General features: G+C 35.7%; 3 protein-coding genes across 7 annotated transcripts; 1 reads left to right on the top strand and 2 right to left on the bottom strand.

Moving 5' to 3' along the window:
• Positions 1–21: 21 nt before the first annotated feature.
• On the bottom strand, positions 22–7,455 carry LOC117238148 (palmitoyltransferase Hip14). 2 transcript variants are annotated; one of them, XM_033502806.1, is made up of 10 exons: positions 6,989–7,455; positions 5,853–6,091; positions 5,565–5,764; positions 5,271–5,480; positions 4,903–5,197; positions 4,645–4,845; positions 4,161–4,322; positions 3,933–4,089; positions 3,531–3,775; positions 22–3,439 (listed from the first exon to the last, which is right to left on the bottom strand). In XM_033502806.1, the coding sequence occupies exons 2-10, from the start codon at positions 5,988–5,990 to the stop codon at positions 3,203–3,205; spliced, it is 1,845 nt and encodes a 614-aa protein (XP_033358697.1). In that variant the 5' UTR covers positions 5,991–6,091; positions 6,989–7,455; the 3' UTR covers positions 22–3,202. The 2 variants fall into 2 exon arrangements, with proteins under 2 accessions (XP_033358697.1, XP_033358698.1); XM_033502807.1 differs by having other exon boundaries at positions 4,903–5,182; positions 6,989–7,453.
• An 823-nt stretch (positions 7,456–8,278) lies between these two features.
• LOC117238147 (chromatin assembly factor 1 subunit A-A) lies at positions 8,279–22,523 on the top strand. Of its 2 annotated transcripts, none has more exons than XM_033502804.1 (10): positions 8,279–8,569; positions 8,671–8,759; positions 8,867–9,651; positions 9,735–9,886; positions 9,966–10,387; positions 10,462–10,628; positions 20,639–20,787; positions 20,872–20,923; positions 20,999–21,137; positions 21,266–22,523. In XM_033502804.1, the coding sequence occupies exons 2-10, from the start codon at positions 8,681–8,683 to the stop codon at positions 21,763–21,765; spliced, it is 2,445 nt and encodes an 814-aa protein (XP_033358695.1). In that variant the 5' UTR covers positions 8,279–8,569; positions 8,671–8,680; the 3' UTR covers positions 21,766–22,523. The 2 variants fall into 2 exon arrangements, with proteins under 2 accessions (XP_033358695.1, XP_033358694.1); XM_033502803.1 differs by having other exon boundaries at positions 8,279–8,574.
• LOC117238150 (Wilms tumor protein homolog) lies at positions 10,840–19,604 on the bottom strand. 3 transcript variants are annotated; one of them, XM_033502810.1, is made up of 5 exons: positions 18,971–19,604; positions 12,182–12,443; positions 11,856–12,098; positions 11,512–11,651; positions 10,840–11,405 (listed from the first exon to the last, which is right to left on the bottom strand). In XM_033502810.1, exons 2-5 carry the CDS (start codon positions 12,441–12,443, stop codon positions 11,103–11,105), a joined length of 948 nt encoding a protein of 315 aa, XP_033358701.1. In that variant the 5' UTR covers positions 18,971–19,604; the 3' UTR covers positions 10,840–11,102. The 3 variants fall into 3 exon arrangements, with proteins under 3 accessions (XP_033358701.1, XP_033358699.1, XP_033358700.1); XM_033502808.1 differs by lacking the exon at positions 18,971–19,604 and adding an exon at positions 16,371–16,587; XM_033502809.1 differs by lacking the exon at positions 18,971–19,604 and adding an exon at positions 12,949–13,368.
• Positions 22,524–24,464: the final 1,941 nt, after the last annotated feature.

Below are 24,464 nucleotides of genomic sequence, written 5' to 3'. Positions count from 1 at the left end.
TTATTTGTTCTTAAAACGCCCCGTTAGAAGTAAAAGATTATTATTTACATTGATTGAATCAGAAGTAGAGTGTTATAATTAGCCTAATATGATTCGATACAACAGCTGTAAACTGATCTATGTTTGCGAGGAGTTCCATAATTTTTCAAAGTCGTAACAAGTCAGACAAAAAGTTTTTACAACTATATTTAATCGTTTTTCACGAAAAACTTAACTAGAATCTAAACTAGATTAACTAGAATCTAAACGTTCAAATGCTCACATATTTCTAAATATCTGCTTTTTTCAAATCTTAATCTGTATACTTGATTCATTAATTCAACTTCCTTATACATTTTCGAAGCAAACAATTCTTGCAATTTACAAATTAAATGTTTAAAAATGTTAATTATTATAAAAACTTTCCTGTCTTGTATTTATCTATTTCTTATTTGTATGTTTCTCAAAATGTTACAATACAGTTTCTCAATGCTTGTATTCGTTAATATTGCGTCATTAACTACACAATCCTTCTTTTGTTTCCGACTCATTCACTTTGAAAAACAAGAGAAATTGCTTGCTATACATAAATCGACTGTGTCTTGTCGCTCATAGGAAGTAAACATAATCTACATACCAGTTTACCTTAATATCAATTGGACTAGATCGGAAATATGAATAAATACTAAACGTATACCATACATTCGAGAGAAATTATATGCTTGACTTAATTAACACATTCATTCTATAAGTAATTAATAGTTTGTTGTCAAGTAATTACATCTAACTAACATTTGTATTTATAATATTTATACGCGTCGTGTTTCTTGTAATAATTCTGACATAGAGTATTCATTCTTCAATATCATCGCACGGTCGATTCTATATATTATATGATATTACATATGTATGTCTCAATGTTTTGTACAAACACCTCGTAACATTCTGTACAAGTAATCAAAATTGAAAACTTATTTTTAACAAAGAAGAGTCGGATAAATGTACCAAATATTAATTTCGTCCTGTACATGCGTATTCTTATATCAAAGACTTTCGAAGAAAATTACCAAATTATCAAACTAAAATTAAGTTCAATTATATGCATAATGAAATTAAATGACTTGCATATAAACTGTTACTATAACGTAAACTCGAAGAATCTAATAATACAGTTGATGAAACGACCTAATCGTTATCTTCGGTTGTTATACAGATAAAATTAATAAACTATGGCACGACGCTTGTCTATGCTCAATTATTCGGAACATATTGAAGATTACTTAACGAATAAAAACTTAAATTTAAAGTATCTTTAAACCACTTTTGATCGATCCACAGAGTGTCTTTTTTATAAATTCATACAAGGTAATATACATAATTGGATATTTAGGCACCTATTGGGAATGCAATGTAAAAAACACATGCACTCTCTTTAGCTTGAGTATTTAATACTTATACTTAATAACTGGTTAAACGGGATCATTGACGAAAATATTCGTAACATGGGCTTTTATTTTAAATTATATCTTAATAAAATTAAATTGAGTCCTATCCTGTTAAGGATGCAATCAATTGTAGAATGTCTGGTTTCCTTCTTTAATTGTGCGCGCAACACAACTTTCATAGTATTAGTATTTGATAATTACGACTAAGAATGTTAGAAAGTGGAATTGACATAGCAACTTGCAACCTTAACAATGCACTCCAATCGTTTACGCATGTCAATGATGCTGACAAACGAATTAAAAGCATGAGCATACATTTTTAATCACACGCTAAAGTTAAAGAGGAAAAAGAAACTCACAGTTATACACCGAAGTACGTTTCTGGAATGTAAAGTAACATTTCACAATTATTTTCTATTAGTAACTGTCGTCACACATTGTAATTGTACAAAAATGTATCAGGCTCCTCTCTTATTTTATATTTGGTATTTCTACGCATAATAATATAATTTTTTGAAATTGATGACATTATCAAAGTATGACATCTATTAAAACAGACATTATAAACAATTGTTATAGACTATCCTATATTGCTATCGTTTAAAATGGTTTTTACATAATGTAGTAATAGATTAGATACAACAGACAACATTAATCAAATCTTACAAAGAGCATAAATAAATACTTATACATATATATATATATATATATATATGTATATATATACGAGTTTAAATACGTATAGTATACGCATGTCTTTTGAAGAGTACAAGCATGGCACTTAAGTCAGGTAAACTTATTCATAAGTACGAAAAAACGGATTAAATTGCCAACAATAATATGCAATGTAATTTTACTTACAATAATGTTGCACAACGTTTGATTTATTTTTCGGATTGAAATTGATCCAGTAATTACTAAATATAAATATGCCATACTTTTCGTTAGTAATACCTTTTAATAACTTTTTTACATATTCTGAATTTTATTCAAATTTAATATGAATACTCATGTTTCTATCATGAACAATAAAAACTACAAAGTACAAATAATTGTAATAAATAACGTCGATTATATAATGATCTTATACAACTGACTGTCATGGCTCTTTTTGTATAAAGATATTACTGTTTTACCAACATGATCAGAATTGTACTTATACAAATAAATTATTTATGGATTAAATCTGATACTCGTTGGAATTTATAACATTTAAAGTAAACTTAAAAACTTGTAATTGAAAAAAAGAGAATATTAACATATTTATGTTTTGTGACATTACAATTCCATGAAAAGTATAGATATTTACAATGCGACGTAAACTAAACTACATTTTAATCAATTATGTTAGCATTTCGTTTATCGAAAGTAAGAAGTAAACTGTAGAGATAATATACGAAGACAAAAAGGAATCTTGGTTCATAATTTGTTGTAAAAATAGAGTCAAAGTACTTGTGCAACGTGTTCTTCTGTTTCATATTTGAAACGAAGAGTACACAAATGTGGGATATGCATACTTACGTCGTAGAACAGTCTTTTACGGTAGACGAATGTTAAAATTTGTATTTCATTAAATGTAAGAAATTACTTATATTATGCAATTTAAATCTGTATATGCAAAATCACTACCTTCCTTAAAAGTCACTTCCAATTTTGTAGTAACTCTTTGGTAATTCAGAAGTATACTCCAGGCGCAAATGATATGACACACTATGTTAGCTTCTGATGGCAAAATTACATTATCTTCCATGACAGTTCTGCGACCCTTAAGAAAAATTCTAAATATATTGGAAGTTGTCTTTCGTAGCAAGTAGAGGCAACTTTTCGATGCTTTGTTTATGATCGAAACTATGTAACCAGTCTGAGCTGGGCTTTGCTTTTACTCCACAGAAACTTAAATTACAAAAATCAGCCGCATTTTGAAGAGCGCCACGATGGAAAGGATTCCCTTGTTTGAAGTGAGCATAGCGTCCCGCGTTCATACGTTCGTTTGTTGTCATTCCAAGAACCATAATCTAGTAAATAAAAAATATATATTATGGTGAGAAAATAAATTGTCGTAACTCGGTTGATTATATAGACCTAAAGAAGATAAAATGAACAAACCTGATAACATTGACACGCGAGTAGCGTGCCGACCCAAAAGAAATGAAGGGCCGTATTTGCTGCAACCCACATTACCCAAGCATCGCATGTAGCCGTAGTAACTAGATAATTATCAGCAGTGTGCCCTTTTGTTAAATTTGTCCAACACTCAAATTGCCAATACTGTGCACTAGCGGATAAAATAACAATACAGAGGCCTAATAATGATGCTAAAAATCCCAGAAAATACTTGTGATTATGCGCACCTAAGTTTTTAAAAAGAAAAAACGGATGTTAAAAATTGTAAGTACAACTGCGTTATTTGAAATTAGATTGTCTAAAGCTAATGCAATTTGAAACTGTGCTAGTTATATATGTTATTAACATAATAAAACCATCTTCCACATAAGTTTTTTGACATACCAATGCAATTATTAATCCAAGGGCAATGATGATCAAAGCGTGCAACGCATCGGTCACACGTAGAACAATGTTTAGATCTCATTGGTCTTCTAATCAAGCAACTGCTGCAAAATGATTGTGGTTCAAAACCACCAGACTCTGCTAATTCTATAATTGTCTGAAAACAATGAAAAATTGAAAAATACACTTCATCTACAAATAATGTAATCGTAATATACAGACTGTTACATTTAACTTATCCTCATGTGTAGCTGTAATTACACCTGGATCACCCCTCCAGGATTGTAAGAAACATATCCAGAGTGGTACAGATCCACCTACTAATAGTAACCATAGATACCATGCAGCATGTATGCCTAACCAAAATATCCATGTTATATATATCCACATCTGTAACAAATGATCGTAAAAGATGTTGATTATGAAAATGCTAATGTTATACAAGTTACATATAAAGTAAAAAGTTATTGAAAGAACACTAAATCTGTATGCTATTTTTAATAATATTAATTTAGCTTTCTTATGTCTTGTGATAAGGCACTTGTATCTAACACGTATTGTGATAAGTCACTTGTATCAGTTATGTAAAAGTTGATATCTGATATAATTCAGTCACTTCTCTCTACACAGATTTGTAACATTATTTAATTCTAAGACTTTAATATAAAGGGTCTAGTAATAATAAATATGATACGTCCTTTTGAATACTCACCTTTGTAGCCAAATAGATTGACATTGGTATAATATGAAATAATCGTTCGTCAAAGATAAAATGATTAGCTAAATACAGTGCTATATAAAGAGTGATAAAGGCACCTATTTTTATTAGATAATCCAATCCACTTTGAAAAATCATTCCAATAAGATAAAAAACTATAAATGGTGTACTGACCATGCAATACCAGCGTATTCTCTGCAAGAAATATAACTTTAAAGAGCGAAATTAGATAAAAATAATTAGAGTGCACACCTTATCCCTACACCATATTCGTGTTCTGCCCTGTTTTTCTCTGATTTCTTGACTGATTTTATGTCCTAACCAAGCAGCACCAATATGACGATCCAATAATGTCATTGGTGTTTCATATAGAACATTAGGTCGATCCAAAGATGCACCATGATGGACTAGCGTTGATATAGCTGTACTATTCTCAGCTATAATAGCCCAATGCAAAGCAGTATTACCATGTAAATTATCTGCGAGCAAATGAGATGCTCCTAGAGTCAGTAACAAGCGTGTTGGATCTAAACTGTAAAAGGAAGAACTTCAAAGTAAACAATATAATGTAATTCTAAAATTTTCACAAATAGATATTTTCATTTTTCTTTCACACTTACCTATTAACTTTATAGGCACTCCACATGAGGGGTGTCATTGCACTTCTGTCTGGCATATTTGGATTTACTCCTTTTGCAACTAGATAAGCTACAATAGAGGTATGACCAAATTGAGCTGCCAAATGAATACATGAAAATCCTTCAGAATCTCTAAGAGTTGGATCTGCTCCTGCTCTCATTAATATCACAACTGTAGATAAATGACCTTGTCTGGAAACAACAACTTATTTTATTTGCTAAAAGATTCATTAGATTCCATCATAAAATCGATTTGAATCATAATTTAAAATTAACCTTGTAGCCCAATGTAGTGGTGTGGAAGCAAGTTCACCACCGATTGCATCAACAACAGCTCCCTTTGCAATTAGATATTTTACTATGTCTTTTCGATTATTTATTGCTGCCCAATGCAATAATGTTACGGTTTCTGAATCTGGCTGATTTACATCAGCACCAGCTTCTACTAATTCAGTCACACGATCCAAAGCTCCATACTGTAAAAAATTAATTTCCCAAATAATAAATATTTTTCAATGCCTAAGCAAATAATTAGCCAAATAATAGTATTTGAAATTTAATTACCTGAGTTGCTCTAACAATGTCAAATGAACTACAATCCTGTGCCGGAGGTCTAACAGGTTCTTGATGGTGACTACTTGGATCATCAGGTTCCCCACTACCCTCGCTTTGACAGGCAGTTTGTATTTTTAATGCATACATGTTGAATTTATTAATATTAACTTGGAAATCAGGCTATAGATACAAGAAAGGTCTGTGTCCAAAAATAAATTTTTAAAATTGATTTATCTTGTAAAATGTAACTGAAACAGTAACAATATATTGCTCTATTAAATTTTATCTTCTAAAATTTTTCTAAACATTATTCATTTCTCTAATAATTTTTATCCTATTATTTAAATATCAAAGTACCATTATCATAGTCATTTATTATTAATAAATAAACTCGAAAAAATTTTCGTATAACTTTTATATTAAAACATGTTTAATTTCCTAGCATAACAAGTTCTTTACATATTTAAATAAGAATAATAGATATTTACATAAATACTTATGACTTTTATAAATTTATATTACGATCAGTTTTATTGGTACTTTGTCACATGACATCTTATTAAATTATTAATACTTCTATAGACCATATTATAAATGAAAATCTTCACGATTCCCCTTATTTGACCTTATAAGCTACATCGATCGAAAATATAAAACATTATCAAGTAAAAAGTTGCTAACGTTATAACATACGAATGTCCTTCGTCTGACGATTAATATTATTCAATTTAACCTACAGTAATCAATTCATCGTTTGTATTCACCGTGTATACCGCGTTGTAAATACGATGTGTATTATGGCGTACATCGAGCATATTGACAATCGATTCGGTATTCGCGTCAGGGACTAATGATAAACGTCACAATGAACGATTCTTTCCCATTATTGAGAAATTTTCGAATCACGTTATTACATGGAAGAATCTTACTTCTCTACCGAAGTTGTTGATACATATATAATTACAAAAGAATATAATTCTTGTAGTTATCCCAAGGAGGGGGCAATATAACCGTTAAACATCAAGACAATTAATAAAAGGCAACTCCATGATAAGATTAAATTATTTCACAATATTGATGAGATGATTTCCGATTATATCTGTAAATACATCTGTGACTACTATTACGATGATATCATATCTTACCTCCTAGGTAATGACAACGGTGATGGTAGATTTGCATAGTATGCGGCATGCTACCCTCGAATACGTAGTAAAGGGTTAGATTTGTACTTAAAGGATAAACAGTGAGCGAGGGTGGGTCGCCGGCACATCGCATACAATCCAGACAAGTGTTGACCTTTTTTTCTTTCGTCTGTGGAAAGGATATTCTGCAATAACTTGCTGTTTCTCCTGCGACTCAGGTATGTCAGCACTGTTCTTATTCTCCTTATTTGTCACAGAATTTCATCGCCGTGAACGTTTCCTTTTTTGATGGAATTATTGAGCACAGGCCGCGTACCGGACCGATACACGATACACCTTTCGCGTCACATGTACGTACATTCTGCTATCTCAAATTTCACGAGGAGCTTCTTATTGACCAAACGGTTTCGCAAACAGCCCGATCGGTATCCGATACTCATCGAACGAATGTAAAGTCAGGTAAAGTTATCAGCGAGTCATCTGGCGGAGGAAGTAAATACGTACGTGTATTGTTCTTTCGTACGCGGTTGTTCTTTCTTTACAGTATCGCATGAACTTGACTTTACGTTTACCGATATCGATATATAAAGTAGGAACGAATTTTGAAATCGTCTGTACATGTAGTTAATTAACAATAAATACGATTATTCTTTGTGATTTCTACTGCCTAAATTTGGCTTTACTATAAAGCAAGTTCGACGATTCGAAGCTGCAGTGAAATCAGAAAGAATATGCGGTCGATGAAATAGAATCTAACTGACAATTGAATCATAAATGTTTAAGAGGATGACTTTGGAATATGAGAGAAGGATTAGGACAAAACCTAAAAAAAAGGATAGTTTCTCGAATCTTTTTTTTTTATATTTTAAATAATTAACAAGCAAGTTGCTGTACAATTAAAGTTATATTTGCATTCCAATTGTTATCATTAATCTTTCGCGCTTTCTATCGAGCATGATAGTTCGGCTGTATGAATATTAATATCAGCAAAATGTATTCTTAAATAATCACTAAATATATATAACACTCATGAAAGTCGGACAATTTTATAAATAAAACAAGAAACTCATCTATAAATAATTAATTTATGGTATAAATACACAATTTGTATTTCCAATTTATAAATTTAATAATAAATGAAATATGAAGTTTTTATTGGTTAAATTCTAACCAACCACTGATTGATCAAGTTCTTTGTTAAACGGCTTCTAATATTCATTGAAAGTCGCTCATCTAGTAAAATTAAAGTTCATGGAAAATCTCATCATCTGAAATTTGTCCTTTTCTATGCTCTATTTTCCCGCCGATTTTGTTACAATTGTAATTCGGCAGTAATGTTTTATCAACATACTGTATTTGTGAAAATAGTTCTTTTAATAGTTCAATTTTAGTGTATATATATATTATTTTTATTTTGGAATTCATACATATTTAATTCATGTTTTTCTATTTCTCGTATTACCTACATTTATCTGATAAATTATTGTTAGGTTATAACAATGTATCATTGACAGCTTCGTCGTCAACCTTGTCAGTTGATGTAATGTTGTAAAAAAGACTTTGATATTTAGATATATTTAAGTAAGATAATGTCACGATATACTTTTTTATTCGTTTATTTTTTATTTTCAATTAAGTATTCAATTGAGATTTATTTTAATCTCGTGTTTCTTTCTCATAAGGACTTCTGAGATGAAAACAATGGATAGCAATGAACAAGATGATTGCTCTTTGGAAGTAACTTCTGTCAAAAGAAAGAAAATGAAACAAGGTATTTAATTTTTAATAATTACAGTATTGTCATTATAGTTATTATAAAAATGTAACAAAATGGGAAATTTATGCATGTAAAATATGTAATTTGAAATTTCAATGTAGCACAATTACCATTCCAAATGCGAAGTCCAGTACAGTCACCAAATGTTGTGCACAGTAGAAAGAGGAAATTAGCATCACCTTCTATGGAATGTAAAAGTCCGAAAGCAATGAAAATTTTGAAGAATAATTTAAGTAAGGATAGTGTAAATAGTGAACCGAATAGCACGAGTGTCGATACAGAAAACAAAGATATCGATATTATAAAAATAATAGAGGATCCACCCATAGAAACTGAAAATGCAAAAGAAAATGCATTTAGTAAAGAAAAAGCTAGCAGTAAAACCAGAACTTCAAAACAAATTGTAACTGGCCAGAAAAAATTAGAGAAACAGGAGAAATTAAAGTCAAGTCCTTTAACAAAGTTCCTTCAAAAGACTGATAAACAAAAAGATGCCTCAAAAGAAGAATCTGAAATTTCTTTCCAAGAGGAGAACAATGATTCGATAGAAGAAGTTGAGGAGAGTTCTAACAAAGCAACTAAAACCAATATAAATACACCAGGGACAACCAATAATCTAAGCAATAAAGTAGAAGGCTTACTTTCAGTTGCCAATAATTCTTTGTGTCAGTCTGATTCCGATCTTGTAGTTTTATCCTCTGATTCCGAAAAGAAAGACAAAGAAGTCAAGTCATCTGCAAGTACGATGACAGATACACCTGGTACATCGCAAACTATCAAAACTCCCAAAATAGACAAAACAAAGCTGAAGAAATTAACGCCTAAACAAGAAGAAAAGAGATTATTAAATGCTAGAAGAAAAGAAGAGAAGAAACGATTGAAAATGGTAAATTGGGACACTTATAGCGCAGATATTTTATTTTGTTAATTTAATTATCAGTTAATTTTATCATTTCATTTATTTATTAGGAGAAGGAAAAGAAATTGGAGGAGGAACGACAAAATCGGAAAAAAGAAATGGAAGAGAAACGAAAACAAAAAGAGGAAAGGGGGAGAGTTGAAAGAGAACAAAAATTAATGGAAAAGAAAAGGAAAGAACAAAGGAAACAAATGGTGATCGAGTACGGATATTTACTATTGTAACATTCATAACTTTGTAAAAATATATAGTTGTTAGTTTTCAGTAATATGTATTTACAGACAAAGACAGAAAGGAAGACAGGCAAAGGAGGAGGAACGTCGAAGAAGGGAAGAAGCTAAGGAGGAGGAAAAAAAAAGAAAAGAGGAAGAAAGGTTGGAAGCAGAGCGCAAGAAACAGAAAGCAGCCACGACTTTCACCAGATTTTTCGTTGCTAAGAAACAAGAAAAATCCGTCGAAGACGAAAGCATGAATGAAGTGAAGAATTTCATGCCTTTTGAGGTAAAGGGAGATATGAAGATAGCTAAAGTCTGTAGAAGATTCTTAACCGAACAAGAGAAATTGTTATTGGACAAAATGTGCAATGAAGGAAGCACACAAATGGCAGATTTGTATCTTAGTGAGATTAAGGGTAAAAGAACAATTCCACGCAAATCGTCGAAAACTTGGCCGCTCGAAACGAAAGATGATGTAATTTTATTAGGTAAACATTATTCTTTCTTATCAATCATTCATATAATTGTACATCATAGTTAATCACATGTCGTTTCCTCGTAGACGAAGAAAACGATGGCAGCTCGAACATTGTGAATCAAAATGTTATTGTAGAGATGCGACGCCCTAAATTGCTACAATTTTCTGAAAATCAACGTCCACCTTACTGGGGTACGTGGAGGAAACGCAGCAAAATTATCAATCCTCGAAGGCCCTTCTCCAAGGATACGGTAAGTCTGAAATTCCATTTATTGCATAAAAGCTCTCACTTTTGATGATATATATATGATACTGAGGCACATTTGCGACGATGATTAGGCGTATTTTTGGTATATCTAGCAATAGTCTTTATCAAGAACTTGAGGTTTTCACAGTTTGGTTCTAACTAATGTTGTATTTTACAATTACTCGCTTAAATCGTATTAAATAATCAACAAACAATTTATCGTGTTTTCAACAATTTATTGTCGCATTATAAATTTTGTCACTTAATTCAGTTTGAATTATATTTTCTCTCTAAAACTTCAACACGGAAATCATTTTCCACAATTTGCACGCATCGAGAACTAAACACTTTCTTCCCGATTTCCCGATTAAATATCATCGCAAGGAAGCAACGAAGCTGCAAATTCGAGAAATCCGAAAGAAAATTCTTCCGACGCTCAATACAATCATCGTCAGTTATATTATATAAGATAAATTGACTAAATCTCCGCTGGTAGAATGGAATTCATCTTTTCTCCGCGTAGCCCTCTTCCTCCGTGAAACAATGGGTAAGTGTTCTTTCTGTGCACTTTACGATGTTTGGCTAAGTGGTCGCTGCGCGCGAACCTCTTCGAGCACATTTCGCATGGATAAGGCTTTACGCCTGAGTGCGATCGTCTATGCCTGGCTAGTTCATCGGATCGGCTGAAACGCCATCCGCAACCGGACCATGTGCAGGCAAATGGTTTCTCGCCTGTGTGCCGACGTAGGTGAGCTTTCAAGTGGGACGCCTTTGCATAGACCTGGAAAAATAGTTGTTAGATTTTTATTTTCTCAATTCTAATATTTAAAAATTGGTAAATATAGTCTTCGAATATCTTATTGGGACATTGACCAGATATAGCGTACCTTGACGCATCCTTGATAAGTGCAAGGAAAGCATCGATCCTCAGCCGCGTTCGCCAAACTGCGATTAGTGTAGTCGTGGGTTGCTAGTGCCGCGGCAGCTGCTGACGAAATATTTTCTTCTACTTGATTATTGTTATAATCTTAAATCAATAGAAACGATTTTTGCTGAATGATTCCGAATTGAAACAATTTCTTCATTTTTTAAGGTACATTAAAAAAGCTACGATGAATTATTTCATAAATTAGCTCTCGAAATTTTAGGACAACTCGGTCAGAAGATAGACACGATTTCAATCCAACAGCTTTCTCTAGTACGATAATTCTGGAAGATGTTCGAAACTTACCTATACCGCTGGCTTCCAAGGTATCATCGAGGGCTCTCAAATCGATCCCAAGCACCCATAATGGTTCCTCTCGTTGAAACGTTTGCTGTGGGTTGGGCAGAGGAAGGTGTAGAAAACCCTCGCAGCCTGCTGTGCACAACGGTGTCCTGTCTGGAAGACCCGAGTTCCAGCTTCTGTCTAAACACCATTCCAACTCCGAGTCTAACTCACTCAGTTCGCTTAGTTCGCTTAGACATCCTGTACCTGACAGAAACAGCGTTTGTCAATCATCGTTCAACCTACCCTATGAACGCTAAAAGAGCATCTATCTCCTTGTCACTGGCTACCTGACAGTGGCGTTGAATTGTTATCAGACCATTCGTTCCAAGATGTCTTCGCCGGACAAGTCAGATCCGTGTAACACTCGATCGTGTTCCCTACATTATTCGATTGATCGACGGTCTCCGAGTCATCGCTGCGTGGCGTCGTTCTGCAAGAGGATGCCTCGTAGTCGCATGCGAAACTCGTGGAATTCGTGGAGAACAGTTGCCTCTCGACACCTGTGTCCATGGTCAGGCCCAACGCGGAGAACAACAACTCGTCCGTCATCTGTGACGAAAACAAAGAAATAAGATAAAATAAGAAAGAAAAACAAGAGAATTCGTCATATGGAAGATCGAAGAGGATCGTTGCAACGATGACAGCTAGAAACAAAAACAAAAAGATGATCGATTCACGAGTAACGTAACGGGACTGTTTATTGTTGCGAGAGTTGCTTGTTTCAGATTAATCGGGCTGGTTTCTTGGTGATACCGGCAATAAGTCAAGCGGCGCGAACGCTCTATATCTGTTGATTAACATTCAATTCTATTTTGAGTTATCAGGCACCGAAAGAAAGAGGGAAACAACACGACAACTGCGATGGTCACCATCGTTGTTGATTCTTGCCTCTTTCCGAACTATTTCATCTTTATTCTCCATTTAAGTAATTAATAAGATGTTAATCGGCTTGACGATTAGAATTGTTAATGATAGCTATCTGCGTTTACAGTTCTGTTGTACATCTTTTATTATCCGAAGGTACGCGATTAGTCGGTTGTCAGCTTCTACTTACGTCGAACATCGCAGCCTCTTCTATCATCTTGTCGGCTAATCGATGCTCTGTCTAGTTAAAACCAATGTCTCATAAAACTACGCAGTCCGTGACGTTTTACTCTTCTCTGTTTGTCTTCTTTATTTGCGTTTCATATGTAATTACTCACTATTAATCACTGTCTTAATTTCCTATGCGCATTATCACTTCCGATTGCCACTGTTACAAAGTTGCCGATTCCGCGCGCCACCAACAAATCGGCGCACGCTTTCGATCGTCCTTCCAAACCCTTCTTTCGAAGCTCCTAAATATCCCTCTGAATTTTGCAAGCGTTAAACCACTGTCATCCTCAGTGAACGAAACTAAGTCTCGAAATTTTCTGCAATAATAGAATACTTAACGTTTCCTTTCTAACGCGATATAATTTCAACTGAAATATCAATGTATCGTGAATTTTCTACTAAACCACCCTTCCGAATCTTCTAATTCTAGCTGTTATATCGCACTATAGAACGAATGAAGAAATTAACGAAAGAACAACGAAATATCAAACGATCGTACAATCTTCTATCTCGATTTGTCCCTTCTGGAGAACTTAAGGAACGCGTCCTGGGAGACTTGGTGTTCGCGTGGAACTGTCGAGGTCGCGCGACCCACCCTTTCGAACGCTTCGCGGCCGTAGAACGCGTGGAGACTGCGACAGCAAGCCGATCTCGATTCCGAGAGAAGACGCGGTGCTCGTGGTGTGGCTTGTCGCCACACGGGCCGAGATAATCGAGGCTGTGCCACCCGGTCCCGTCGCCGTGCTTCTCCCAGGGGAGAAGTCAGTCCCAGAACACCGGCAGACGCGCCAGCGAAACGGCTTCCTGGCTAATTGGCTCGTCACGGCTCGCGCTTATTTACGACGCCAGTCACCCCCGATAATCGGCCATGAGCGACGTGTCCGTGTGGCCCTGGGCCTATTCGGCAGGACCGTTGGTGTTCTCTTCGCGAAATCGCTAATCGTTGTTCAACGAATCACGTCGAGGAGCACGTGGCCCGTCGATGGCCCTAGAAGTCTGCAAGTGACGATGACGTTGGCGGATGGCGATTTCTTTTTAATTGTACCGTTCGTAGGAGAAATTTTGCGACGTGGTCGACGGTTTGAATGGCACACGACTGACATACGGTAGTTGACAAAAATATTCCAGCAATTATAGAAGCCTTTTATAAATACGTTGTACGGGGCATTTCGAAAAATTGAATAATTGATTGATATCGAATAGATTATATTATCGAGAAGTAGTTAGCCAGATGTAGAGCGTGTGCGTGCATCTGTCAGTTCGGATAACGACACGTCGACGGCGAAAATCGTTGAGTTGACGACAAAAGGAAGCTCGAAGAAAAAAGAAAAACGTAACAAGTGGCGAATCGGTAAAAGCCGGTTAACTTATGACGAGAGAGTTTAAACGCTTAACCATTGTGCCGGTATATCAGTCAGAATAGAATCAAGTGATAGATCGAGCGAATAAAGTCGCAGAGTCGTAAAATCGAGTCGAGTCGAGTCGAAGAGGCGAGCCGAAAAATCGGTAATTGTTTGAATGTTGGGTTCACTTGCTGAGGCGTGGCACCGAATCATTTGTTAAAAATTACCGTAACTTTGTGTTACATTAATACATTTTTCATCAAACGCAGTTCTCATTTACCATTTCGCGTCGTAAGATCACAACTACTCGATTTGAACTACTATTTTTCTCGACGAATCTGATTCTACACAGATGATTTTTGCAAATGTATCGAAGACCTTGATTTTTGGCAGATATTCACTAGTCGCGCAGATTTTTTGCTCGTCTGTGATCATAGTAATAAAACAGTTATCTAGGAACAGTTTTATAACTGTCTTGGGACTACCATGATCCCTTGAAGAACGTCCAAGCGAAAGAACAAAAAGTTTAGCTTTTTTTTTTTCATTAAATCCTGCATGTACCATGAAGTAGACAAAAAGTTCGTTATTAGCTTCTAGTTTATTCAAGATCGGGATATTTTAATCGAAATAATTGGATGTAACATAGTACATTTCCAAAGAATGTATCAATGGGGCAACGATATTATAATTGCAATGGCTTTGACCTAGAGTGACAAAAAGGAGCAGCAACCGATAATATGGTTCGAAGTCAGTGGCAGTAACAGTTAGATCGCGTTCGTAATACGGTTATCCGTGTCGGAGGAAGTTGACCTTAGATACAAGGAATATATTTTGCATTCAATTAAAATGTCAAGAACACGTTGCAGTGAAGAGAAGAAGTGCAACGTCTCGACCTTGTGCTTTCGAGCTTAAACTCTTGCAATAATCTTCACTGTTTTGTTTCTTGGTTTTCCTTTTTATCTTCCTCTTTTTTTTATTTTTTAGATGGTATAAATAAGAATCGTCGTAATCACTGAAATTTCTGTACAATGTATTTTTTATATGCACTTTAGTTTGCATAATTAGGTCACTGGAATAGATTTGAATTTGCTTTGGTAATTATAACGACAAAGCATTTTTCAAATGCGCAAATCATTATTTTTTTCCTTGTTTACCTGAGTATAGAATTACATAAAAGTTGGGGAATATCGGAGGAATATCGGTTGGATAATGTTCTTTGCGAGCATAATATGGCACGCCGCTTATACAGGGTGAACCAAAAAGTGAGTTCATAATTTCTAGAGTGGATAATAGGTATCCTAATAAATATGCATCGAAATATTAATAGTTTCAAAGTTATAAACAATGTTTTGTTTAATAACTGAAAGCGAGTAATTTTCTCGCTTTAGCAGCTATCGTACCGTATACGAAATAATGGATTATCCGTTTAATACAAAGTGCCAAGTGAAATAGTTAAGTCTGGCAATCTTTGAAAGAATCTATGCAGATGTCAAGCGTGGAAATAGAGGGAGGACACGTAGGGGACCTTTTGCAGGCAGGAAAAAGAGAAACGATAAGATGATCCGCTGTTTCGATCTGAGACGAGAAAGTTATTTCCTTTCATCTTGAGCGAAAAACTGTTTATTATTTTCAAGCTATCAATTTTTTTGACCCACGTTTATTAGGATCTTTTTCGTCATTTGGCAAGTACCGTTTACCCTAGAGCTTTGAACTCTATTTTTGTTTCACTCTATAGATATCGTTATAGAAAACAGACCATCGCTCGTCGATATCGATGTATCGATTTCTTTCGAACCGAGAGGGGATTATATCTTTACGTAAATGCTCGTTATGCTTTTGGAATACGTCCAGGGAAACCTACGTCCACGTCAGAAATTTCTTATCTGCGACTGCCCGAAAAAGCAACGCGAAATGACAGTATTTGAAATGGTTACACATATCTTCTAAAACGATTCAGTGGAGAAAGTATCTATTCTAATTTATTTAGCAGTTACACGCGTTAAACATAAACATTCATTGTTTTACTTAACAATCTGACCTTGATCGCTCCGTTTGTTTTTCTATTATCTCTTTTTTTCCTCCGTATCTTAAGACGACATCCGCTAGCGTATCTCGGCAGAACATCAATACCACCCCGCATCTCTATTTTTACAGTTGACATATCTTTTCTCTATTAATTATAAATTAACGTGTCCTTCTTCCTAGATAATACATATCACAAAACGAACAATAAATTTTTCTCGTTCGTCCTAGCTTCGTAGATATCGACGTCGTACTTGCCACAAAATATTCTAACGAATCGATCGAAGATCGAAAGAAACGAAGATCGTAACACAGTGCAGTAATTTTATCCGCCAAGCACTGATTCTCCTGACGCATCGTAATTACATTTTTATTTTATCCGTTAGACACCGATTGGTATGTGGTTTAACGATACTTGTACTTTTTTTATCGTTTTACGCTAATTTAATCCGTAGAGAATTAATCGATTACGTGGCTTTGTTAACGTTGCCTATGAGTTTTCCGAATAAAAGAGAGATATCGTACGGCCGTTTATCTAACTGACGCACTCTCGAGAAACGTCGTCGCGTTGCGACTGATTGTCGACGGTTTAATTGAAATATCAAAAACTCTATACAACTTTGCGCCGCAACGACGATCCCCTCTCTCTATCTACCCTCTAGAGAGATTTATTAATTGCGCTGCTGGTTGCGTCACCGTTTGCAACCGATAAAAAGCTTCGAGATTCATTTCGCTTGTCGATATCTTCATCGTTCTCGCTTCAGGCTCGATCACTTCTTTTTTTTCTGCCAACATTTTGCCAGCAGATCGTTGCTGAATGTCTTGTTTCAACTAACTTTTCGTTACACCAACGAATCGCTTTCCGAACCAGTTCTATTTCTATATCGCATAATTTTACACGCGAGTTTTACACGCAAGTTCGTCTAAAAGTTTCGCGATCTTTAATTAACGTTTGGTATCTCGGTTAAATTAACAGCGATTGTATTTCTAGGAGCTTATTTCGCTAATCTCGTCGATTCCGCTATCACGGTGTCACTTGGCACGTCTTCAAAACGCGATTGGGATAAAGTTCACTGTTTTGTTTTCAAGCGAATAAAACTCAGGGGTATCTCCGTTTAATTGCGATAATTATGTTGATAAGAGCCACATACGTTACTACTATGTACGTATTGCCTATGTGGGGAAAAAGTAGCTTGTTTAATTTGTTAAGGCGTCCATGATCTAGTTTCGAAGATGAGATACAATATGAACGTTTATAAGATGAGATACGAACAAACAATTAAAGAAACTTAAACATCGTGGAGATGCGATCGATGTTGCGGCAATGAAGAAGGGCGGAGCCAGCAAAGGCCGCGTATCTCAGCCGAATATTCGGATAATAAATCAATTCGACATGCAGGGATTTAATCTCCGGTGTGCAACGTCAAGAAGCACCGGCTATAATCTTAATGGGGCATAAAACAGCCATTACAGATGGCCCGATGGGTGACAACACGCCGTAAATAATCTACCACCGCTTTCGCCAGGCATCGCTCTAAAGTTACGGGTCGCGTTCCACCGATAACTGCATTTCCTCCGACGCGTCTTTCCAGACGATGCCTACGATTTTCCAGGCGGAAACCGATTAAACGCATTATCATTTCTTCAAATTCTTTCCTCCATTCGTTGAATCGATGAATTAAAATTCCGCTAAATGCACGACTTCCACTTACAAGCGAGGTACTTAGGTCGTTGCTCGAAAGCTTTGCAACGATTATTACATTTATTGCAAAACTGAGAATAGTTAAGTAATTATTTAAAAAAAAGGTATCTAATCTATTAGGATTTCTATTATAAACTGAACATGATTTCGAGTTCATAATTTACATTAAATACACGGAAGCTTTAAAGTAAAAACGTCTATCCTAAGATTCTTAGCCAGAGTGTAGATGTTCTTCGTTATTTCTGATTTTATCATTATTTTTTTTTTAATATATACAAAAAAATTGCGTAGGAAGAGCGATGATTAAATTTAACTTTCCCAACAGATTTCTTCTATAGGAAATAAAGTATAGAAAGAGAATTGTTTCCTGTATATGGTTGTTCGATAAGGGACAATCTTTGTGAAATTTCTCAACATTAGTCGCTCGGTGTCGAACGATCTCGTGAAAGTGTGAAGACCGACAGTGCAGAGGTAACCGGACATAATTTTTCGAGATACGTTTTATCGCTGCTTAAATGGCACTTGACGATACCGAATACGATCGCTGGAAAAGAGTCGAGGTACCGTGCTGGTGGTATGCATGAAACCGTATCAAATGTTCTGTCAACGCTAACATCGACCACGTTCACCATCCTTTCGTGTGTTACACCCTCTTCGTTATGTTGCAAACAATAGGAAAGAACAATAGGAAAGTAGAAAGCTTTCATTTACACTGCTATGATCCTCAGTATGTCGATTAGTATTGTTAATCCATAGATAGATTATAGAACTAGATTTATCGATATTATATTAAATATATTAAAATAAATTGAAATTAAATTGAAATTATGATGTTAGTGGAGAGTTAATACAATAATTTGTTGGATCCTTGGCATCGAAAAACGCTTCTAACGGTCGAAGAAATCGGCACTCACCTTTGCTACGCTGCCGAAAGCTGCTCAACTGGTGGTCGCCCTTTTCCTCTTTGTTCCTCTTGTTCGCCGGTTTTCCGCGTCACGCCTCGAACGATGGTTAGGTCGCCGATCATTCGCGATATTACGTTTCCCGCCGCTAATAAATTAATGTCAAAGGGAAGGTCCTGTAATTGATGCTCGCGCGGGGATCAAATCGACGTTGATTTATCGATCGAGCCCGCGCCTCGCGCCGCAAACAACAAGAAAACCAACGATTTATTGACTTTTCGGTCGGATGCACGATCGCCAGGATGTTTGGTTGGGTAGATGGGTTCTTTTCGTCGTCCAGTTCGATCGATCGATACGAGTCACAGCTCGTAAAATCGTATTTCTATCTTTCCAGACCTTCTCACGCAAAGAAACGCGATTGCTTTGCCTCTGTTTCTTCCTCGAGCTCGAACTTTGCAACGTTTCAATATCTTCGCCTTTGGATCTTTACCTTTGAGTTTCTAATTCTCTACATAAGAGACTATGAAGATTTATAATTTAGAATTAGATAATGTTTTAAATAAATCGATAAAAATAGCTACTGATACAAGCTACCAAGTTGCTTGCGTTTGATCGAAAAATCATTCCATCGTTACTTCGATTCTTCATTTATGCGAAAAATCCGCAACTGGTTTTAAAATCCCATCCTCGAACGCTTCGTTTCTTCGGTGTCCAATGGCACTCGTCACTCACTTGGGTACAAATTTATTACGCAAGGAATAATTTTGCACTGCGTAAGATCGATCGATTGGCAAAATTCGCGTTTCCAGTAAACAGAGGAGATTCGTTTCCAAGTTTTCGACTGCTCGTTCAATTTATTGTTCTTGTCGCATGGCGACGATTTCGTGGTAACGTATCCACATCCACATTTCGAAATCACCGACTCGTTGACGAGTATCTCTCGTCTCTCGACTAAGAGAATCGCCGAGAAAAGAAGAGCAGCACGTGTGCCGACGATATCACCCGTCAAGGAAGTCGCATTGATACGGACGTCCTGCTTAATCATATTTTACACTTCAGTGAAATCCCGTGGCCATGTTCGTAACTAAAATAAAGTCTGTGAAGAACGAACCGATAATGTTTTCACGAATCGCAATGAAAAATTCCGAATAACGATCGAAATCGAAGTTCCTAAGGAAATACGAGAGTACTTCAAGTTACTTTTGTAACGGCGAAAGAAAAGAAAAAACAGGTTTTGCCAAAAATTTATTCGACAAAAGCTATACAACCAATTGATTTGATTATCGTTCTATCGGAATATATATCGTAGGTCGATTAAAAATAATCGCGAAAGTTGCGCGTTAGCGTGCACGCTAACGCTTTTGACGAAGTTTCAAGTAAAGTTTAAGCAAAAATTGAAAGATACGTAACTATTACTAGCGTTCATTCTGCGTTGTCCAACTGTCTTCGTATTCAGCGTCCGTTTTTATCAGTGGCAGAAAAAATTCTCGATAAAAAAATGGTTCGAGCCTTTAATCGCATTTCGATAGATTATTTGTGAATTCATAACGCATCGTGTTTTGCACTTATTTCGACTCTTATCTACCATACGACGCTTCACATTAGAATCACGTATTTCGATTATACTTGTCACATTCAGCTGTCAGATTTTATTTGAGAAATTTATTCTTCTGTTTTCAGCAATGGTTCAATTACGAGATTGATTCGGACGAAGAATGGGAGGAAGAGGAACCAGGCGAATCTTTGCGCGGTTCTGACGATGAAAAAGACGAGGAGAATCCGGAGGACAACGAGTATGATGTAGATAACGATTTCATGGTTCCTCATGGGTAAGTCAGTTCAGTTCATTCTTGATATTTAAACATTTATACATTTTCATCCGTTTGTAAATCTCCGTGTTTTTAATAATTCAGCTATTTGTCCGATGAAGAGCTTCGTGCTGATGAGGAAGACAAGCAAGACATGGTAAGTAGTTTTAAAATAAATAATAATCGATCATGTCTATCGAGGGTAAAGTAAATAATCTGTTCATTTCCGTAGACTCCTGAAACACAAAAATTCAAGTTGAAACTACTCGGAGAACAATTCGAGTCCGAAAGGAACGCAAAGACCGCGAAGTTAAAGCCAAAAATAATAGGTTGTATTTGGAAAGGGTCTAAAAATGAATTTCAACCAAACGGTGAGTATTCGACATTTAAAATATACCTAACATAGCTGCTAGACGTCGGACCAGAAGATAAGCGTGAATTTTTATTTCTACAATTGTATCATAATGAGAAATATCTGACAATTATCTTCTGCTTGCAGTGCCATCAAGGATCGTAGACTTCTTGTCAGCTCGAGACGCCTGGGTATATCGAATACCGATACTACTACCAACCATGAACGAAGCCATGGCAACGAACGAGTGCAGTACTCCCACGCAACAGCAACCGCTGACGAGTTCAAAAAAGACACGATTTCCGGAAGCAGCTATACCGGATCTTATTCGATTAATACACGGGAATACATATAGTAAACGCTGTCTTGTAAAAGAATTCATGGCCTACTGGAGTAAAAAGAACAAGGGAGCTAAAAGTCAGCCTTCAAAAGCCAGTATACAACAAAAGATTCGCGAGATTGGCAAATGGATGCCGTGTCCAGAGAAGGGGCCGATGCATTCAAAGGCTTGTTGGTACGTTGACGAAAACATCAGGAAAGAGCATATCAACGAGGAGCTTCCTCTGCCAAATTGCTGGTCCTATATCCTAACACCCAAGAAGAAGAGCGATATCACGAAAATCAGATTATTCTTCTCTCCGAAATGAGATTATTTTAAGATCGTCTTCCAGTTATTCAAAGCGATGTGTTCAGAGCTTGGGAGAAGGATAGATTCGAATCGTGTTTAGAAGTACATTATTTAAGACATTTGCAATGTTTTAAGCTGGCATCTTAGGCCTTTTTAATAATCGAAATATCGATTTTGGTGGACTGTCTCTTTGATTTAAAATCTGGTCATTTTTAACTGCGACTTGTTAAAATCGACTTGTAAGTTAGTTTAAATTAATTGGAATAGTGCTATCGCTTTCTAAATATGGATCAATATGCATTTTGCTGTAATATTTAACTGGTATCGTTCGATCGCAAGCATCCAATTTAAATTAATCACGAAAATTAGAACGAAATACTCGAAAATAAAAAACTTAACTTCAGTTCTTACTCAACGTCACAAATCGTTGTGGGTTACTATTTACCATATAATTGATCAACGATTGATGAAATGGCTCAAATAGTACTTGGATTAACGCTACTCGTCGATTTAGGTAGTTCCTTCTTTTGTATACACTTAACAACGTGATTATCGATATTAACTAGAGAAGGTCGACATCGAAGTCACAATATACTTCATGTGATATATGTTTCTAATTGTACAATTGAAAGAAAGATCACGAACGGCGGAATGCAGTATCGTTAGTTAAAAAAGGGCAAGACGGGAAGATAAAATGAAGCGTATAAAATTTATAGCTCGTTATACTGTTCTATTAATACAGTTATACTTTTATAATAAAAGAAGTTAATAAATAAATCAGTGGAAAGCTTGTCACCTCCTGTCGAACTAATCGAAGAATACCATGATGTCCATTTTTTTTTTGCCCCTTTCTCCTTTTTTTTTTTTTTTAAACCCTCATCCATCGTTCTCAAAGGGTAAGTCAGAAAGGAAAGCGCGAATGGGGATAATCTGTTCGAGTAATGTGAATTATCCAGAGGATTCCATCGGCTAAAAACTTTTGCATCGGGCAGTAACGTTCGAATGGGTTAATGCATCAGACCAGGCTTTGCGGAACGTGGAATTGCATTCCGTCAAACAGTGCATCGGAGTTAAATAAAATAGCTGCAACGAAAAGTTTTGCACAGCATTCTATTATTGGCGGTCGACCGGAAGAACGTATCTTATTGGAACGAAAATGATACAATATCGGAAATCGGCGAACGATAGAACCTTTCTCTTCGATTTGTCCATGAGATTCCATGGGAATGAAAATGTTTGGATTCTCCGTTCTCGATTACGATTGTTCTTTTTTCTTCTTCTTTCGTATGATTTTATCGCACCCATTGCATATGATTTTTTAAGAGATTTTTCAAAAGATTGCAAAAACCTGAAATCTTTGTGAAAAGATATGTACATCGGATTATAACAGAAGTTGAGGATCGGATTAATGCCGATGTCCAGTGGCGAACTATATATATTCTTCTACTCTTATCCAGCCTTTATAGTCTTTTTGTATTTAGCTGGATGGAAAGCTTTTATTAATTTAATTATTAAAAGTTTTTAATATAGTTATAATTAAAATACTCGAAAATATCAAACAAAGTACTATGCTTCATTTAATTACTGATATCAAATTTTATACTTTATTATTAATTATCAATACGAAGCTCGCTTTTTTAAACGCTTTTTATACAATAAAAATGGAAGCTGCCACAATAGCGAATTTATATTTTGTCACAACTAGAACGTAATAAAAGTTATTGGCTTTTTAAAATTATTGGCTTCTCATCCAAGTTAGTTTCTCGCAACTTCTGTCATAATTTCGAGTTTTAAACAATTTTATAAGAATATGAAACTCTTATAGCAAAATCCATTGAAAACAATCGATAATTGTTATCGCGATAACGCGATAAATAAAATAAATTTTTCAATTGGAGATAACAATCAATCAAAATCTTGACATCTGAAACTGAGTAATTTTAGGTCGCGACAATATATTCCTCTGGTATTTTGTTGATGTGAAAAATTTGGGCAAAAAATAGCTATTATTCCGGGGATAGGGCGAAAAAAGCGAGGGATATTTTTTTTTTGTTATTTTTACCACCATATAGGTTCGCTACAATTATTTTTAGAATGTCGATATTAGTTTTGATAGCCCGTGGTTTCAAAATTGTAACAATTCCATGAAATTGTTAGACCACTGCGAAATACGAATCGAAATTGAAAAACAAACTAACGAACGCAGCGAAATCCGCTGACGGATCCCGCGGCGTTCAAGCATCCGGGTACACGGCGAAGAGAAAAAGCAAGAATGAGTCCAGTAGGAAGTTTTACGGCCGGTAGTTCGGGATGTAGCTTCGGGCTGGACGGCATATGGCCGAAATAAGGAAAGGCTGTGCCTCCAGATTATGGCAATTATCGAATCACGTTACGGGATCTGGCGCCACGCGGCTCGAAAACGCAGAAATTAAGTTCCAACCCCCCGGGGGTGGTTACGCTTGCTCGGTGCTGGCACAGCGAACGTAGACTAGTTCGGACGAAACGCCAATGTTCTCCCTTCATCGCGAGCGACATTCAGATTTCCTGTAGTCGTTTCAATGTCCTCCAGGATTTCATTCTTAGCCCTGAAAATTGTCATCGAGGGAAACAACATGGAAATTGATATCTCACCCATAACAGTTTTTAGCGATTAAGGAATCTCAATAAGCGAACAACGATTTTGAAAGAAATCGAGATCGATGGAATCGCGAGCTTGTA

The sequence above is a fragment of the Bombus vosnesenskii genome, unplaced genomic scaffold, assembly GCF_011952255.1.
Source record: "Bombus vosnesenskii isolate JDL3184/JDL3185 unplaced genomic scaffold, Bvos_JDL3184-5_v1.1 scf7180000013436, whole genome shotgun sequence".
Classification (NCBI taxonomy): Eukaryota; Metazoa; Arthropoda; class Insecta; order Hymenoptera; family Apidae; genus Bombus; species Bombus vosnesenskii.
The sequence above is the reverse complement of the archived record's forward strand: the minus strand, read 5'-3'. Positions and strand labels throughout refer to the sequence as shown.

Excerpts from the sequence above, each read along its gene's own strand:
- LOC117238148 (XM_033502806.1), bottom strand. The coding sequence starts at position 5,990 with ATGTATGCATTAAAAATACAAACTGCCTGTCAAAGCGAGGGTAGTGGG. Across the intron at positions 5,481-5,564 it reads CCACTACATTGGGCTACAAG|ACAAGGTCATTTATCTACAG; the intron begins GTTAATTTTAAA and ends TGTTGTTTCCAG. Across the intron at positions 4,846-4,902 it reads GAATATGGTGTAGGGATAAG|AGAATACGCTGGTATTGCAT; the intron begins GTGTGCACTCTA and ends TATTTCTTGCAG.
- LOC117238147 (XM_033502804.1), top strand. The coding sequence starts at position 8,681 with ATGAAAACAATGGATAGCAATGAACAAGATGATTGCTCTTTGGAAGTA. Across the intron at positions 10,388-10,461 it reads AGATGATGTAATTTTATTAG|ACGAAGAAAACGATGGCAGC; the intron begins GTAAACATTATT and ends GTTTCCTCGTAG. Across the intron at positions 10,629-20,638 it reads GGCCCTTCTCCAAGGATACG|CAATGGTTCAATTACGAGAT; the intron begins GTAAGTCTGAAA and ends TTCTGTTTTCAG.
- LOC117238150 (XM_033502808.1), bottom strand. The coding sequence starts at position 16,493 with ATGTCAACTGTAAAAATAGAGATGCGGGGTGGTATTGATGTTCTGCCG. Across the intron at positions 12,444-16,370 it reads AAACAAACGGAGCGATCAAG|ATGACGGACGAGTTGTTGTT; the intron begins GTCAGATTGTTA and ends TTTTCGTCACAG. Across the intron at positions 11,406-11,511 it reads CTTATCAAGGATGCGTCAAG|GTCTATGCAAAGGCGTCCCA; the intron begins GTACGCTATATC and ends CTATTTTTCCAG.